At 35.9% G+C, this 15616-nt stretch overlaps 1 protein-coding gene across 2 annotated transcripts in view; it reads left to right on the forward strand.

Moving 5' to 3' along the window:
• Positions 1-10495: 10495 nt before the first annotated feature.
• LOC121405792 overlaps positions 10496-15616 on the forward strand; it is a 38487-nt gene continuing 33366 nt past the window's right edge. The window contains exons 1-2 of one of the 2 annotated variants that reach the window (XM_041596744.1): positions 10496-10679; positions 13953-14156. In XM_041596744.1, coding sequence (XP_041452678.1) covers positions 10509-10679; positions 13953-14156 — 375 coding nt within the window. In that variant the 5' untranslated portion in view covers positions 10496-10508. The other variant, XM_041596745.1, reaches the window with a different exon arrangement.

Genomic DNA, 15616 nt, shown 5'->3' on the forward strand with positions numbered 1-15616 from the left:
TGAGCAAGCAACCAGAGGACCAACGGTTTAAGGTCCTCTCCGAGGGACCTGGTAATGAGGATAAATGCCTTACCAAAGGGCATTAGCGCACCACTTGGAAATCGAACCCGGGTCACCGGAATCCGAAACCCCCGCTCTACCGACTGAGCTGTGTAAACGGTGTACTTTGAAATGTTTAGATATTATTTACCAAATGTAATTAATGTATGTTTGGTATACTTTTCTGTTAATTCTTAGTTTTACCATTTGAAATAATTGTGAGTTTGTATTATAATTTTGTCCTGTTGTAAATAAGCGTGTAAATATAAACTTGAATTTCAATTAATCGTTTTTTTAAAGCCTTTTTTAGACGTCTTCCGGTATTGATAATGTCTTATCATGTTATGGTTATGCCGCGTACATTTATCATGTTTATCTCTTTTCGTTGTCCCTGTCTAGTCTGCAGGCACAGACCCTGAATGATACAGCAAGTGTGTCTCCACGCAAAGACTAACACATACAAAACTTGCCGTTTCAATTCAGGGGCCTTCAGTACACAAGGCATGAATAGGCTGCACATTCAGACCCTAAACTCGAGTGAAGGGTTTGCACAGCAGAAATGTGTACTCAACAAGAGCTTTACGGATCCTAAAATAATACCTCATAGGCCTAGTCGCCTATTATATAAAGAACTTATCAGCCGATTTAATCAAGGATTCAGCACAAGACATGTGCCTTGGTGCTCCTTGTACACGTTGTAGTATTTTGGTTTTCCCCATATTTCTCTTTCAAATTCACATTCATATACTCGCTTACTATGTCATTAATTGAATTATTAATTTGTTCATTAAATGGGATGTACTTGCTTTGTATTGTTTTTATGAGAAGTAAAACGTATCTATCAATCAATATAGATCAAAGGTACATTGTATTATAGGTATGATAGGAATGCATGTCTGAAATAATTTTGATCAGCGATTTTGCTGATGGATTTTGTATTGTTTCTTCATATTTTTTCTTGTCATTATCTTCAATTTTGAATATAACTTTTGTACAGGGATACTTCAAATATGTTTTGTTATTTGTATGTAAAAATGTACACAACGAAATATAATGGTTGAAAATGAAAATAAACAAATTGAAATGAAATTGAATGATATGCATGCTATTAAACTTGAACGCATATAGAGTAAGTATGGAACATAATTTTATATTGCATGTTAACAATCTTTTTAACACTGCGATTAAATGGTATGTGTATACTGCATGAATCATGTCAACAATCATCAGGTATTTTCCTATATATTTGCATAATTTTACAATGGTATTGTGTTGGAAGACTGAAATGTCTTTCATCAGTTAATGGGTTGTGTAAAGGCCGAGACTGAAAGCCTGCGGCGAGAGAGCGTCGTGAGCGGGCGTTGAAAATATTGCTTTAGGTGTAAGGAAACAACATGCATATATCATGGGTGAAATAAGGGTCACTCATTAATAAATTGATAACTAACTGAAACTTGTATATTGTAAAATTATGCAAATATATATAGGACAATATTTTGACAATCTTTCAAATTATATTCAAAGATGGTGCAACATTCGATTTTCTGAACAAACTCTTATTCACATTTGAAATATTCATTAGATTATTATGTTAATTATACTGCGATTTAATGAATACAAGAATATCTATATTATCTTCTTTCCTTCTTTATATTCTTCTTGTATATATCATCTCTATATCCTATTTGCTAATAGCGAATTCAGATTTTTTTTCTTTTCTTTGTGTAAATAGTATAATTTTACCTTTTATTATCGTAATTCTATACTTGTCGAGGGACCCCACTGGAAATAAGCTTTCGTGGGTCATCCTGTGCAAGTCGGTGTTTTTTAACGCTACAGTATGTATGTTGTGGTGACTTGTCAAATAAAATCAATCAATCAATCGATACACTACAAACATACTAATCATAGACTAGTGTATGTTTATCTTATTAATGGTATTGTTGTGTTCAATGTCATCATTAACTCATTCATGTCATATTATTTCCCCCTTTTGCACACAGAATATGACAGAATGTGCCCCCCCCCATGTTGGTGTATGAGCAGAGTAATAACCATATTCAAAAGTAATTGGAGTCATGCCATTCATAAATGAATCATACTCTTGTAATACAGCGGATATAATCTTTGCAATAGACTGATAAATCTGAACGAAGAAGTGTGTTCAAGCGGATCAACCACGAGAGGGGCATTGCGATTTGGAACACATTGGCGGCATTTGAAAAAAAAATAAATCCATGCATAAACACGAATATTAATCATTATGTCGAATAAAATATCGTTTAGTGTCCTGAAAAATGTGTGGGGGTGATTGTACGGGCCACCCCCTCCGAAAGTTGCGGGGATATGTCCCCTTTCACCCAGTGCAGTATAGGCAGTACGCCAGATTTACGCCAGTGTATAGGCATATTTAGATGATGTATGTTGTTTATTCTGACGAAAAATGTTATATAACTGTATAATGTTTTGTTGTTGTGTTACATTATTCCTGACATTAAAACCCTCTTTCGATGTTATGATTTTGGTGCCATTATGTTGGTGGCGGTGTATTCTATTTCGTTTATAAAATCTGTATCAAATATTTACATTGGCTAGTATGATATATTGATAGGACAATAGTATGCTGATTCTTCTACATTTGCTCTATTCAGTTTATCAATGTTATAATAATTATAACATACATGTATGAGCAGACATTATTTTCTTTCCCTATTTATTTCTCCCCCCTCCCGCCGATTATTATTCAATAAAAGATAAGTGTCTTTTACTGCACTGTAGTAGAGTTTTCTCGTCACTTTCCTGTCGAGGCCTCCATCAAATTCAAGCTCCTAAACAGCTAAAGATGGGGGTCTCAGACATTTATACTGCCTGATTTGTATAATTATTGTTTAGTTCGCTATCGTATAAATGTTTCAACAATTAATATGAAAGAGGTAACAAATGCAAATCATAATTCATATTTGAATGAGAATAAATATGCATTCTCATTTTTATGATGTAAACTATATATTCGCTTACTATTTTTGTTAAAGGTCTTATACTGGTACATACCTTTGATATGGAAAAAAAAATCCACATCAAATAAATTTGATGAGGAAATGAAAAAAAATCGTGTGGAATCAAATTGATTTTTTATAGACCAGGGGTGTGTTTCACAAAGATTTAAGTATGACTTAGAGTCGCACTTAAATGCCTAGTTGCGCGCAGTATAAAAGGCATGACAGCATTGGTCAGATCATGCCAAGAGGACGCGCACTACTGCGTATTGATCAATAAGATTGCGCGTTGCATATCATGTACGCGTCGACATTTAAGTGTGACCTAAGTCATACTTAAATCTTTGTGAAACACCCCCCAGTTCGTAGTTACTTCAGGGACAATTTTGGTCAAATGACCTTTCATTTCTTTCATTATGATAGGCAGATTTCAAAGCAAGATATTACGTAAGCTTGCCTTACATAGCAGGATGAAGAAATTGAATAGACCAGGGGCGGTATTCTGAAAACGTTCTTATCTTAATTTTGTTCTTATCTACGTCACTTTCTTAAATTGGTATTCTGAAAACGTTCTTATCTTTTTCTTATCTTTTGTTCTTATCTTTGTTCTTATCTTGCTTTCCATCCAATGCTGAGCGCGTAAATTTACAACTCGCGCATATAATACCAAAGCGCGCTAAAAGATAAGAACAAAATAAGGATAAGTGGTATTCTGAAAACGTTCTTATCTTTTTTCTTTCTTATCTTTCACGATATTTAAGATAATATTTAAGATAGCTTGAAGGTTATCACATCTCACGATGTCCGCGTTTTTTCTTGCTCAAAATCGATGGCCTCTAGTAGTAACAAATACCCACAAGTATTCCTCCCACCATTTCTTTCATTCACCCTTTATTTTGCCCGTCTCTTTTTTCTACCCCTTCTTTCTTTTCCTTTTTTTCTTCCTTTCTATCTGTCTGTCTTTCTTCCTTTCTATCTGTCTGTCTTTCTTCTTTTCTTTCATTCTTCATTTATATATTTTCTTTTGTTCTGTTTGAATCTTTTAATTTCTTTTTTTTCTTTTGCTTTGTTTCATTTATACTTCATCTTTCTTCCTTTTTTATTTTCCCTTTTCGTTTTATCCCTTTCTTTTTTTTCTATAATGAGTATTTTGTCTATACTTTTCCCCCGTTTCTCTTCCTTTTCTTTCTTTTTCCTTTTTCTTTCTTTCTTCCTTCACTTGTTTGTAATCTTTTGATTTTTTTTCCTTATTTTTCTTCCATTCTTTCGTTTTTATACATGCTTTTCCTTTTTTAATCATTCATTTTATTTTTCCCCCTTTTTCTTTCTTCCCTTTAATAATTTTTACTTTTTCTTTCTCATTTTTTGTTATTTATGCATTCTGACACATTTGTGTCTTTTTTTTACTTACTTTCTTTTTTTCCTTATTTTGCTCATTTTTTTCGTTCGTTCTTTACTCTTTTTCTTTACTTTCTTTCTTCTCTCTGTCTTCTATTAACTATTTTCTTTATTCTTTCCATTGATTTTTTTTCGTTTTCTTTTCCCAACTTAATATTTTCCCTTTTCGTTTTCTTTTTCTTTCTTTCTTTCTTTCTTTCTTTGAATTTACCTTTAGTTTCCTTTATCTTTTTGTAGTCTTCATATTTGCCTAAATTTTCCTTTCATTATTTTTCTCTCATCTTTATTTCTTTGTTTAATTTTCTTTTTTTTCTCTCTTCCTTCACTTTTTACATTTTTATTCTCTTTTTTCTCTTTTTTTCTTTCTAACTTTCTTTAATTCGTTCTTTTTTTAGACTTTTTTTTTCTTTTTCGGTTCCTTGTTACTTTATTTTATCTTATTAATTTGACCTTTTTCTATTTTTGTGTGTATTCATTTTAGTTAATCCTTTTTTTCCTTCATTTTTGTTCCTTCACTTTAGCATTGATAATTGTTCTATTTTTCTCTTCCGTTTCCTTCTTTTATTCATTCTATTTTCTTTCTTTTTTAATTTTTAAGTTCTTTTTGCTTGCTTTCTTTCGTTTACTCTTTATTTTTTCATTATTTCTGCTTTGTCCCTTTCATCTTTTTTTCTGCCTCATTCTGACCCTTTTCTGTCTTCTTACTTTCATACCTACTTACTTTCTTTCTTCATATTTGTTATTTATTCGTACCTGCTTCATTTCCTTTTCTTTCTTTTTTTGTGCACGTGGACGTCTCGAAATAATAAAATGAGTCATTGCGTATAAAATGCCTATTTCGCGCAATGCGCCAGAAAGAGTGAACGCGCAGCGCCCATGATATTCTCTTCACATAAGGAACGCTCTTATTGGTTAAACTGCCAATATAAAGCGCATTTTGATTGGTAAAATCTTAAAAATGGGCGTGTTGGAGATAAGAAGGGGGCAGTCCTTACAGAGATAAGAACGCGTTAAGAAGATTTTCAGAATACCGATTTGCAATGATTTTAGCGTCTTCTTATCTCAGTGAGATAAGATAAAAGATAAGAACAAAGATAAGAACGTTTTCAGAATACCACCCCTGGTGACTAGAATAGCACACCAATGAACGCTTTATGAAGGTATTTGTTGCATTCCTACTTTGAATGCATATCTTAGCCTAAATAGCATGTTGCACAATGTACTTGGCAAACTGTGAAATACCAGTCGTTCGTGGACGCATTGTTGTTTTTTGTGGATGTACATGAAAAAACACAATTCAAAAGAATATATGCATAATCAAGACATCAATGTTGGTGCTTATCTCATTAGATTTTAAACCACCATGTCACTTAGTACAAATGACCTTCGTCTGATCATGCGCAGAATCTTTTGATCATGCGCAGAAAGGAACTACGAACTGGCTTATTTCATCCATGTAAGTTCTCTTTGTAATATTTTTGTATTTTACATGATTTGTTGACTGTTCTATATACTGAAGTTTGCATAATCATGATAAAAGATGGTATAATTATGTTTATTCTTACAAAATGGTAATAGTATGCATTGTAGTGCCCAATTTACAAGTTTTATCTGTAAAATTGATCAAATCAAAGTGTAATATTTTTAGTTTTTGAATTTATTTTTTTTCTTCATTTCAAACAAATTGACAAAGTAAGTAGGAACAATAAAGAATATGAATAACAGAAATGAAACACACAGTATCTTAATATTCCTTTACATTTCTCTCTTTCGATGTTCCATTTTGATACTATCATGTGGGTATTAAAAGGTGTAAAATATATTGTTTTGTGTATAATTTCTTATTGTTTCAAATGACCTTTTGACCTTTCTGTACATTTCCAATATTTCCCATATTTTATAGTTCATCAAAATAAACAGATAAATTGTAACTTTTTTGGAACAACTGCTACCCAAAGGAACATTTATTTTTAAAGCCTAGGTAAACAAACTTTTAGGGTAATTTTACCAGCTGGCTATAATATGAGGATTAAACAAATTGATGTAGGCAAAGGTTCATTTCAGAGATCTCCAGCATTTTTTTAATCATATTTTGTCATGTAAAGCGGTTTAGGCCTATACATTAAAACTAAAAAATTGTTCAGGGAAAAGTAATTGTTTTGCTGCTTTGTAACATAATGGGGTACAAATATACATTGAGTGTTGAGTGGTGAATTAGTGCGTATCATTCAAGTAGGCCAGCAGTATTTCTAGATACAGCTCAGAATGTTGCTTTATGCTGGCCAGATTTGAGTAGTTCAGTACTTGAGGTAGCGTTATTAAAGGGATGGTCAGGGCTGAAAATATTTATATCTAAATAAATAGAGTAAAATTGACAGAGCAAAATGCTAAAAATGTCATCAAAATCGGATAACAAATAACGAATTTATTGAATTTTAAAATTTTTTGTCAATATTTCGTGAAAACATTTAGTTATGCACAGCGTCATTAATGCGCTAATGATCTCCACTTTCCTTTTTCTTATGTTATTACATGAAATCATAACTGTTTCATTTTTCCATACATGTGTATTGACGTGTGTCCATAATGATGAAATAAGTTGCGGCAATAAATAACTAATGCACTCAATCAGTTGTCAATCCAATTGTTTTAGTTCCTGTTAGAAAATTACCCACATGTTGCATATTTTTTGATTCCCAGGGCTTTTTCAAAACTTTTTTTGATACGCACGGTATCCTTTATAGGATTTTTTTCTCAGTGTTACCCTTTTTGACACGCACTGTATGCCTATATACTGCACGGCTTCATGCCTTGTTGTAAGGTATCACTTTCCGCTGCTCTGGTCGGATATTATGAACAGACACATCGCTGATTTTTTTTTTGTAGGGGGAAAGCAAAAATAAATGTTGCAATATTAAATTGAAATAATATTTGAAATTACTCAAATGGCCGCAAGGACGCATATTCTCTCAAACTGATATTTCTGTGTAGGCCCTAATGAAAGTGTATGGAAAATTTGATAAATGTTGTGAGGCTTTAGGTGTATTTTATTAATGTGTAATATCCACATTTTGTGATCAGATAAAATTGGAAACATTCCCAAATAACTATTTTTTTTTCAACACAAATCGCTGTTCAGTTTTGCCATGATACTGGAGGCATAACAATTCGCCACCAAAAGCTACGATGCGCTTGCGCATACTTTGTACTTGTTTAGAAATTGGAAAACTACATGTAATGTGCATTTAATTCTCACACCTGTCCTTTTACCTCACACTATAGAAATCAGTGGCATTTTTAAGGAGGCTCGATCTGGCATATCGCATAAATTATCTTAAAAAGTTGCGACCGAGCGAAAAGAATTTTTTTATTCAAAAAGATGTCTATTATATTATTTTCATTAAATAAGGTTTTTATTACAAAAAATCAAAGTCAATTTGTAAAGATTTTGACATAATATTCAGAAAACAATAATTCTCTATTATCCCTTTCGTTTTCTTGATAATTCTCTCTTATCTCTTTCCTTTTCTTTTCTTTCCTTTTCCATTTTTTTTCTTGTTCGGGAAAACAAAACTGGGAGGGGGATCTGTACGCCAGTCATAGAGAGGACCCTTCCATATAAACAAATGTCTCAGTGTATTAGGACAGTATAATAGAGAATGGGTGTCTGAATTACTCGCGTGCCCTAAATGGCACTGCGCTAATAAAATGAACAGCGCCCTCATGTCAATTCACAAGTGAAGGGATCCACAAAAACAACACAAACAACATAAAAAGTTCTATGACGTAGACTTTTATGCCCCAAAGAACGAAGAGCTGCAAAGCTTTCTGCATGCATGTACAAACATGATTCTCTGTATAAAAATTACTCAAGGTCAGACGATCGTGAGTTTGTTTGTTTGTTGATAATTGGAAACGATTGGAGCCCGCACATGCCGAAAGAAGTGCAGAGGTGAATAAAATTTGATAGAAATAGGGCTATCTGTATTGGAGAGAGAGAGAAAAATATTAAATAATTAATGAAAAGTCTAATTATGAATAAATACATAAAAGAATAAATAAATTAAATAATAAAGCCATAAAAAACCAGAGAAAAGAGAGAATGATCAGAACAAGAGAAAGTATCAAGATAATAATATTCTGATTCTTAATAAAAACATAGATAAAAAGAATAAGAAAAAATAGGAACAAGTGCAAAAAAGGGCTTTAAAATGACTAAAAAGGATAAGATTTTAATGACTGAAGCAGTAGCGGATCCAAGGGGGCGGGGGTACATCCAGCTCGTGCCCCAACCCCTTTGCAGAGCCATAATCAAAGTTTTTGAAATAAATATGCCGTTTTTAACAAACTGTGCCCCCTTCTTAAAAAATGAATACTTTTTTTGTTGTCAAAATTTTCCGCGGCCAAAATGACGTTAAATTTTGGGTAATTTTTTATTTATTTATTTATTCTTTTTTTTTTTTGGGGGGGGTTGTCAAATTTAGTTCGGAATCCCCTCTGGAAAATCCAGAATCCACCCCTGAATGGGAGGTTGAGAAATAGAGACTGCATGGGATCCACTGGATCGAGTGACATTAAACATCTTATCACCCCCACCCCGCCCCTGAAACAAGTGGCATTCCTTTTTAGCAGATTATACGAATTGGGCCAAAAAACCCAATTAAAGCATGCATGCAAATTACGAGAAGTATAGGCCCCGAGCGCTAGCCAACATTCGGACCCCTTTATAAGACAAGTTCTGCAGACAATTTTTTTTATCCTCCCACTGTAAAAAATGAAGTGCTAATTTAGCACGAGTGCTTGTATAGTGACTGCACTACGAGTGCTGATTTCTTAGTTTAAATCTAAACTAGAAAATCAGCACTCGCAGTCACTATACAAGCACAAATAGCACTTCATTTAGTGCATGACCACCCCCTTGTAGCATTTCATTGGAGGGGAGGGGGTGACATATCTTGAATGATTTATTTTACTAGCCCTAGCTATCTGAATATATCACACCCCTCATCGTAATAGTATAAGGGTGGGGGGGGGCGGTTCACCAATTGAAACCACTAGCTGAATCTATATGAAATGAGCTATGATATGCTAGCTGTGCCTTAATAGGCCTATACTGCCCAGTGATTTTTTTTTCTGGATAGAATATGCCTAAATATGGTCCGCCTGGGCTAAATAATTGGACATATAACAACACCAGCAGCAGGCCCTATTCCTATTTTACCCCAAATAGAAATGACAAATACTGATATAGGCCAATTTATTGTAAAAGACATTTTGTAGGCTGCAAAACAGATTTCAAAACATCATAAAAGAGAAAACGACTTTGATTGAATATTATGTTAGGCCCTGCCAAGTAGTACAAGAGCATATTCAGATCAATAAAATGATTTGATTTTTTTTCTCTCGATCTGTTAGCCTACTCTTTTCTTTTACTTCAAGGGCGACGAGTTTTTCATTCATGGGCAAATGCACGTAAGACACGCGAGATAAGGGACGAACTCAAATCTCTTACTCTGCTCTAAAATGTGAATTTTGAATTATTTCCTGAAGCTGAACCCAATAAAGGAGTGACATACCCCCACCCCCGGGGAGGGGGTAGGGATGTTGATTGACCCAGCTTTCCTTTCCCAGTCTTTTGGGACAAATCAGAGAGGAATTCAAGTCTTTCATGTTTTATGTCAAATGTCTCGTTGGAAATAGTGACTCAAAATCACGAGTAATATCAAGTTTCAAGCTTGTACTAGATAAAATACTAGTGTGTGACAATTTTCGTGAAAATAGGACTGCGTTTTAGACTAGTAATCTTCCCCCTGTAGACCGAGTCTTCATCCACAGACTCATTTCTAGAATCGATCGCCTTTAATATCGTCCATACCCTTCTTGAATTTGCCGTTGAAACAGGATCGTTTATTTATATTAGTGTAATGAAAACTTAAATAAATATAAATGAATATTTTCCTACTTAAGGCCTCACAGTTAGATGTGATACCATAAATCTGTTTTCAGTTTTTGTTCATAGTCTGAAAAATTTAGTCGCGGTAACCGTAGTCTACATGCGCAGCATAGCTTGCGTGTATGTTATGTGTAAATGGCCGGTCAACCTTGTTGGGGAAAGCGTGTTTGAACATGTCCAGCACTGACTCGACGAAGGGGAAAAGTGCATCGGAAAAGGAGGATAAGTCAGAGACAAGTGCATGCATGCCTGTTTGCGAACGATGCTGTTGTTCAAACTCTACACAAGATAAGGTAATATCAAATACTACCCCACCAAATTTGTCTCTCATATTAGCGAGTGAGTAGGTTGAAGTGAGTGCTCCTATTAACATTTCTCGAGCAGCAGCTGGAACGGGCGTTTGAGAGGTCCCTATCGCCGAACTTCCGGGGGGACTGACGGCGTAGGGCCGTGTGGAGTTGGTCGCCGCCAAATCTTTATTTCGGAAATAAAGTGATTTATTTAAATGTCTGACTTTATCAGTGGATTTTGGCTTATTTGGTAATGGGGAGGATGATCGTGCCCATGGCTGTGGAACATATGGTGGTAAATAATCATTCCTTAAATTAATCTAAAGTTTATCGTGGGTGTGGATACATGCTTAATTAATCAAATGTTAGATGGCCTATGCATGCTGGCTATTGACGAGGGGGGGGGGGGGCAGTGGCAATGGCAATGCATCAACAACTGCGTGACAAATAGATCTCTAGATCTAGTATGCCGATCTATCGTGTCTATACTATAGTATAGATCTAGGCCTAATGTTAGTGTCTGAATTTAATGATATGAACATGGAAAAAGTTCAACTCAAGTTCACTACATTTTTTATTTTCTCATCAATCATGCCAATTAGATGATTAACTTAGATCTACATCATGTACGTACGTCTCGGCTATTTCCGTAAGATGATTTTTCACAACATTGTGTGTGGATTCGAGGCATGTATTTTAATTTTTATAACAAAAAAGCCCCCCCCCCTAACGTTATAATATCAAGAAGTTATGTTGTTTTTGTTGTTATTCGTTGTGGGTCGTTTCCACACCCAAATGATCTCCTCATTCTCTCAGTGTTTGTCACAAGGTTGATGAGCTGCTAGGTACTATTTGCGGCGCTAATGCAGTTTCGCACCGGCCGGTTACCAGCATACCTCATCACCAATATTTGTTCCCAAATGTCATGACAAGTCTCTCAGTCACATTTCGATGTCAATATATCCACCACTTTTCAAAATATCGTGATCGGGAATGGCTGTATTTCGGCTTCAATCTCAACGTTGTTGATCGACACGGCGTAGACATCGCTTCGCGGATCGCTTGGATTCACCGTGCACCGTAATGTTGATATGAACTGAAGTTAGCAACCAAATCATGCGAAAATGTGGCGAACAAACTGCCAGCATGCCGCATGCGATTCTATGTTCGCATGATTTGGTTGCTAACCATGCTAACCATGCTAACGAGGTTCAGTTCATATATCAACATTAAGGTGCACGGTGAATCCAAGCGATCCGCGAAGCGATGTCGATCAATGACGTTGAGGTCGAAGCCGAAATACAGCCATTTCCGATCACAATATTTTGAAAAGTGGTGAATTTATTGACATCGAAATGTGACTGAGAGACTTGTCATGACATTTGGTAACAAGTGTTGGTGATTAGGTGTGCTGGTAATCGGCCGGTGCGAAACTGCATTAGCGCCCTATTTGCTACTGGTGCTAGAAGTTGGCATTGGTGCTTTTGATGAAGCGAGGAAGCGAAGAAGTTACTTGTGTACAGAATCTAATCTAATGTAGTCTTGTAGACCATAGGTTTACATCTATATGCTAGACCAAAAGCTTTGGTCTCTGTAATGTTGGTTGCTCCACTGAACTCCGTTGGCTCCAGTCACCCAAATACAGAGACCGAAGTTCTAGGTCGATCTGATAATACAGGGGACTCAATGGCCATATGTTGTATTAAGTTCGGATAAAACAGGGAAGTGAAGTTGTGTGAGAGTCAAAGTAAGTCACCTTTTTTCCCTTTTTAAGTTTATTTTTTCCCCATTTTGGTGCATTTCAGGCCAAAATGGAATAATAATCTTTATTTTGGTACAGTTCTTTTTATATATTTTTATGAAATAAAGACAAAAATCAATGAGACCCGATTTGATTTTGCATTGTTAACCCCCTAACGGTGGCTGCACGATAGGAGTCTGTGTACGAGGAGAAAAAAAGAAGAAAATGTGAAAAAAATCCTCAAAACATACGGCTGCCAGCTGTCTAGTTCTATGCCTGCCTGCCTCACTGCTGTGTTTAAGGCAGCGATTGGGGTCATTTGAGTGCAGAACTGTAAATGCAGTTGGAAAGGAAAGGATGCAAATTTTGGTCCCATGTGTTTGATAATCCCGACCTGCCGGCTTACATGTACCTTTAGAATCCAATGCCTTGAATCGCCCGTGTGGGTGATGCCCCGTTCTCACACTGTCTACACTACAGTTTAGTATCCATCATGCTCTCGTAAATGATTATGACATTGGATTGTAAAGTAACCCCGACCTGACTTAAGAGTCTTCTGTCAAAACTAAACCAATTCATCAAAGAGGAACGTTAAGGTGTTCAACTGGTGTACATGCAGTGATGTAGGTCTAGATCTACCTGGAATCTGATAGTATGCCAAAAGGTGGTCTGTACTAACAATGGAAGAAGTTCAGTGGTCGAAATAAAAGAGGAACATGGCAAAATGTAGTTTTTTTTGAGAAATTTGCATCTGCCTACATTTTCACATATATATTTTATAATTGGCACATAGTTACATTATACATGTAGATCTAGGCCTACTACTTGAAAAATATAAACAGAGGATATCAGTTAACCGAACTGTCTCTGAAGGTGGATACCAAAATTTTAAGCAAAAATTTCTTGTTTCGGAGACATCTGTTTTCAGTCTCAAATGTTGGCCCTTAAAGGGAAAGCTCACCCTGATGATTAGTTTCAATAATTGCAGGAGAATTCATGAAATTAGAGAAAATATTGGTGAAGGTGTGATGAAAATCCATCAAAGAGCAAGTTATCAAAGAATGAAAAGATACAGTATATGAATGTGTTTTGAATTTGTGTTGTCATGTTGATTTTAGAAAAGCTTCCCCATTTACCATGAAGGCCTGGCTGTAGGCTGATGTTATTGTCATAAGGTCAAATTTTTTAGTAGAATATATGAGTATTCTATTAGAGGGGACGTATGAAATGATATTTGTCCGATGATCCATCGCACAAATGATATCACTTTCAAATTTGTGAGCAAATATCATTTTTGGATCACACACATGTAACATACGAGCAAGCCCCGTTGTGATGTCACAAATATAAAACTGTAAATTTGAAATGACTTTTTCATAAATATGGTTTTCTTATATTTTTAACTTTATAGTGAACTTCCCCTTTGAAATCCTCCTACATATATGTCAAATAATCCCAAATCCTGGCATTGTATTAATGAGATATTGTACGCATTGATATATTTTTTTAACATTGAATACCTTCCTTACATGTAGATGCCCAAGTCGCGAAAGCGAAAAAGAAGCAGAGGGCGGCACCATTCGTCGAGTTCGCAGAGCTCTTCGGAGCGACTTGGTCGGGGTAGCAGGAGGGCGTTCATCACCATAACACACAAGAAGCAATCATCAGCACAAGAGATGGCAACTGTTCTTGCGAGTGAGCTCAGGCCAGAACACAAGCTTCCAAAGAAAGAGATCTGGGTAAGTCGGATTTGGATAATTTTGAAAATCTATTTGGAATTGAAAATGATGTGATATACTATACTCCTGAAAATGGCCATACCCTTTTCTCACAGTGGTTTCTTAACCCGGGGCCATACTTGCTCAGGCTATGTACATGTAAATTTTCTGCCAAGCTCGGTCTAAGGAAATACATTTCCTGTTCTTGCACAAATTTCAGTATTTGCACTCATAAGCTCACTGTAGATTCGTGAGTGCTTTATCTATGATTGGATATAACGTTGCGGCCCAGAAGGAAAAGTCGGCTTGAACCTTCACTGGAAAATTAAAAAAAAAACTTTCCGGGCCCGGGATTGGCCCGGAACTCCGAGCACCGCATAACACTGCTGATGCATTGCCGAGAAGCCTGGCCAGAGTTCCGTGAACGCTAGCGCTAGATCTAAATGTAGACCCTTGTGCACTTTTACATCCCGGGATGTCAGCGAACTACATGTACTGTACTTGTATTTTAACCTAAATTTCTGTCTGAATTAATTCCCAAATAATTGATTGCAACGTAATTTTTAACCCCTTTGAGGCATCGAGCATTAGGAACTGCTTTATTTTGGCCTCTATCTCAATTTCATCATTCGAGTTCTCAGATTTAGGGTCTCAGTCCGCCGTACATGTATATTCTTTTTGACATAATGTGCTGAAATTAGCGATTAAATACAGCAAACACAAAGTCAACAAATTCGTTGCTGCCTTCTACCTTCGTTTGGCGAAATCTGACTGAGAATTCAAACGAGGCCATCAAGATGGAAGCTGAAATTATGCCATTTCCGATGCTTGGTGTGGCTGAAATTCATGATGAGGATCAATTAAGTTAAAATGATTTTTTGGGAAAATATACAAGCTCAGTTCATGCATGGAGAAAAATTGTCACATTATCTCGCTTTTTATGTGGTAATTTTCTGAGACATACAGTGTAACAGCTTCCGATCTTTGCTGTTTTCGCTCTCAGCCCAGACCGGCTTGGCCCTGGGGAAATCCCTCCCAACTCGCTGGTCTCAGAGTTCCAACCTGGCCCGGCTCCCATTACAATATTGGACAACTAATTCAAATCCAAATCAACTTTTGGTTGGGTTGGACTTCTCTTTCACTTCCGGAGAGTATGAAGAGCCCTAAGCCTTCAGTCTAGACCAGATGACATTTGCCATTCAAAAAAAAATTGCAAGCATTCTTGCCATGTAGGTTTCTTTGTGTGCGCCTTATATCCCATCCACCCACAACAAAAGCATTGGTGACTCAATCTCCTCAGTCAGGAGTGGGGGAAACCCCCATTCAGAGTAAAGCACCTGGGCTTTTTCCAAGTGTAATACAACAATGTTCAGTATGCATTAGCTTTTATAGGTGTGTAGATAATTTAAATCAGAAATTCATTTAAAGGCGTGGTCACACCGCCCGAGCGTTGTTGGAGTGGTCGTGGAGCGGAGATAAAA

This window comes from Lytechinus variegatus, chromosome 19, assembly GCF_018143015.1.
Source record: "Lytechinus variegatus isolate NC3 chromosome 19, Lvar_3.0, whole genome shotgun sequence".
NCBI classification, from domain to species: Eukaryota; Metazoa; Echinodermata; class Echinoidea; order Temnopleuroida; family Toxopneustidae; genus Lytechinus; species Lytechinus variegatus.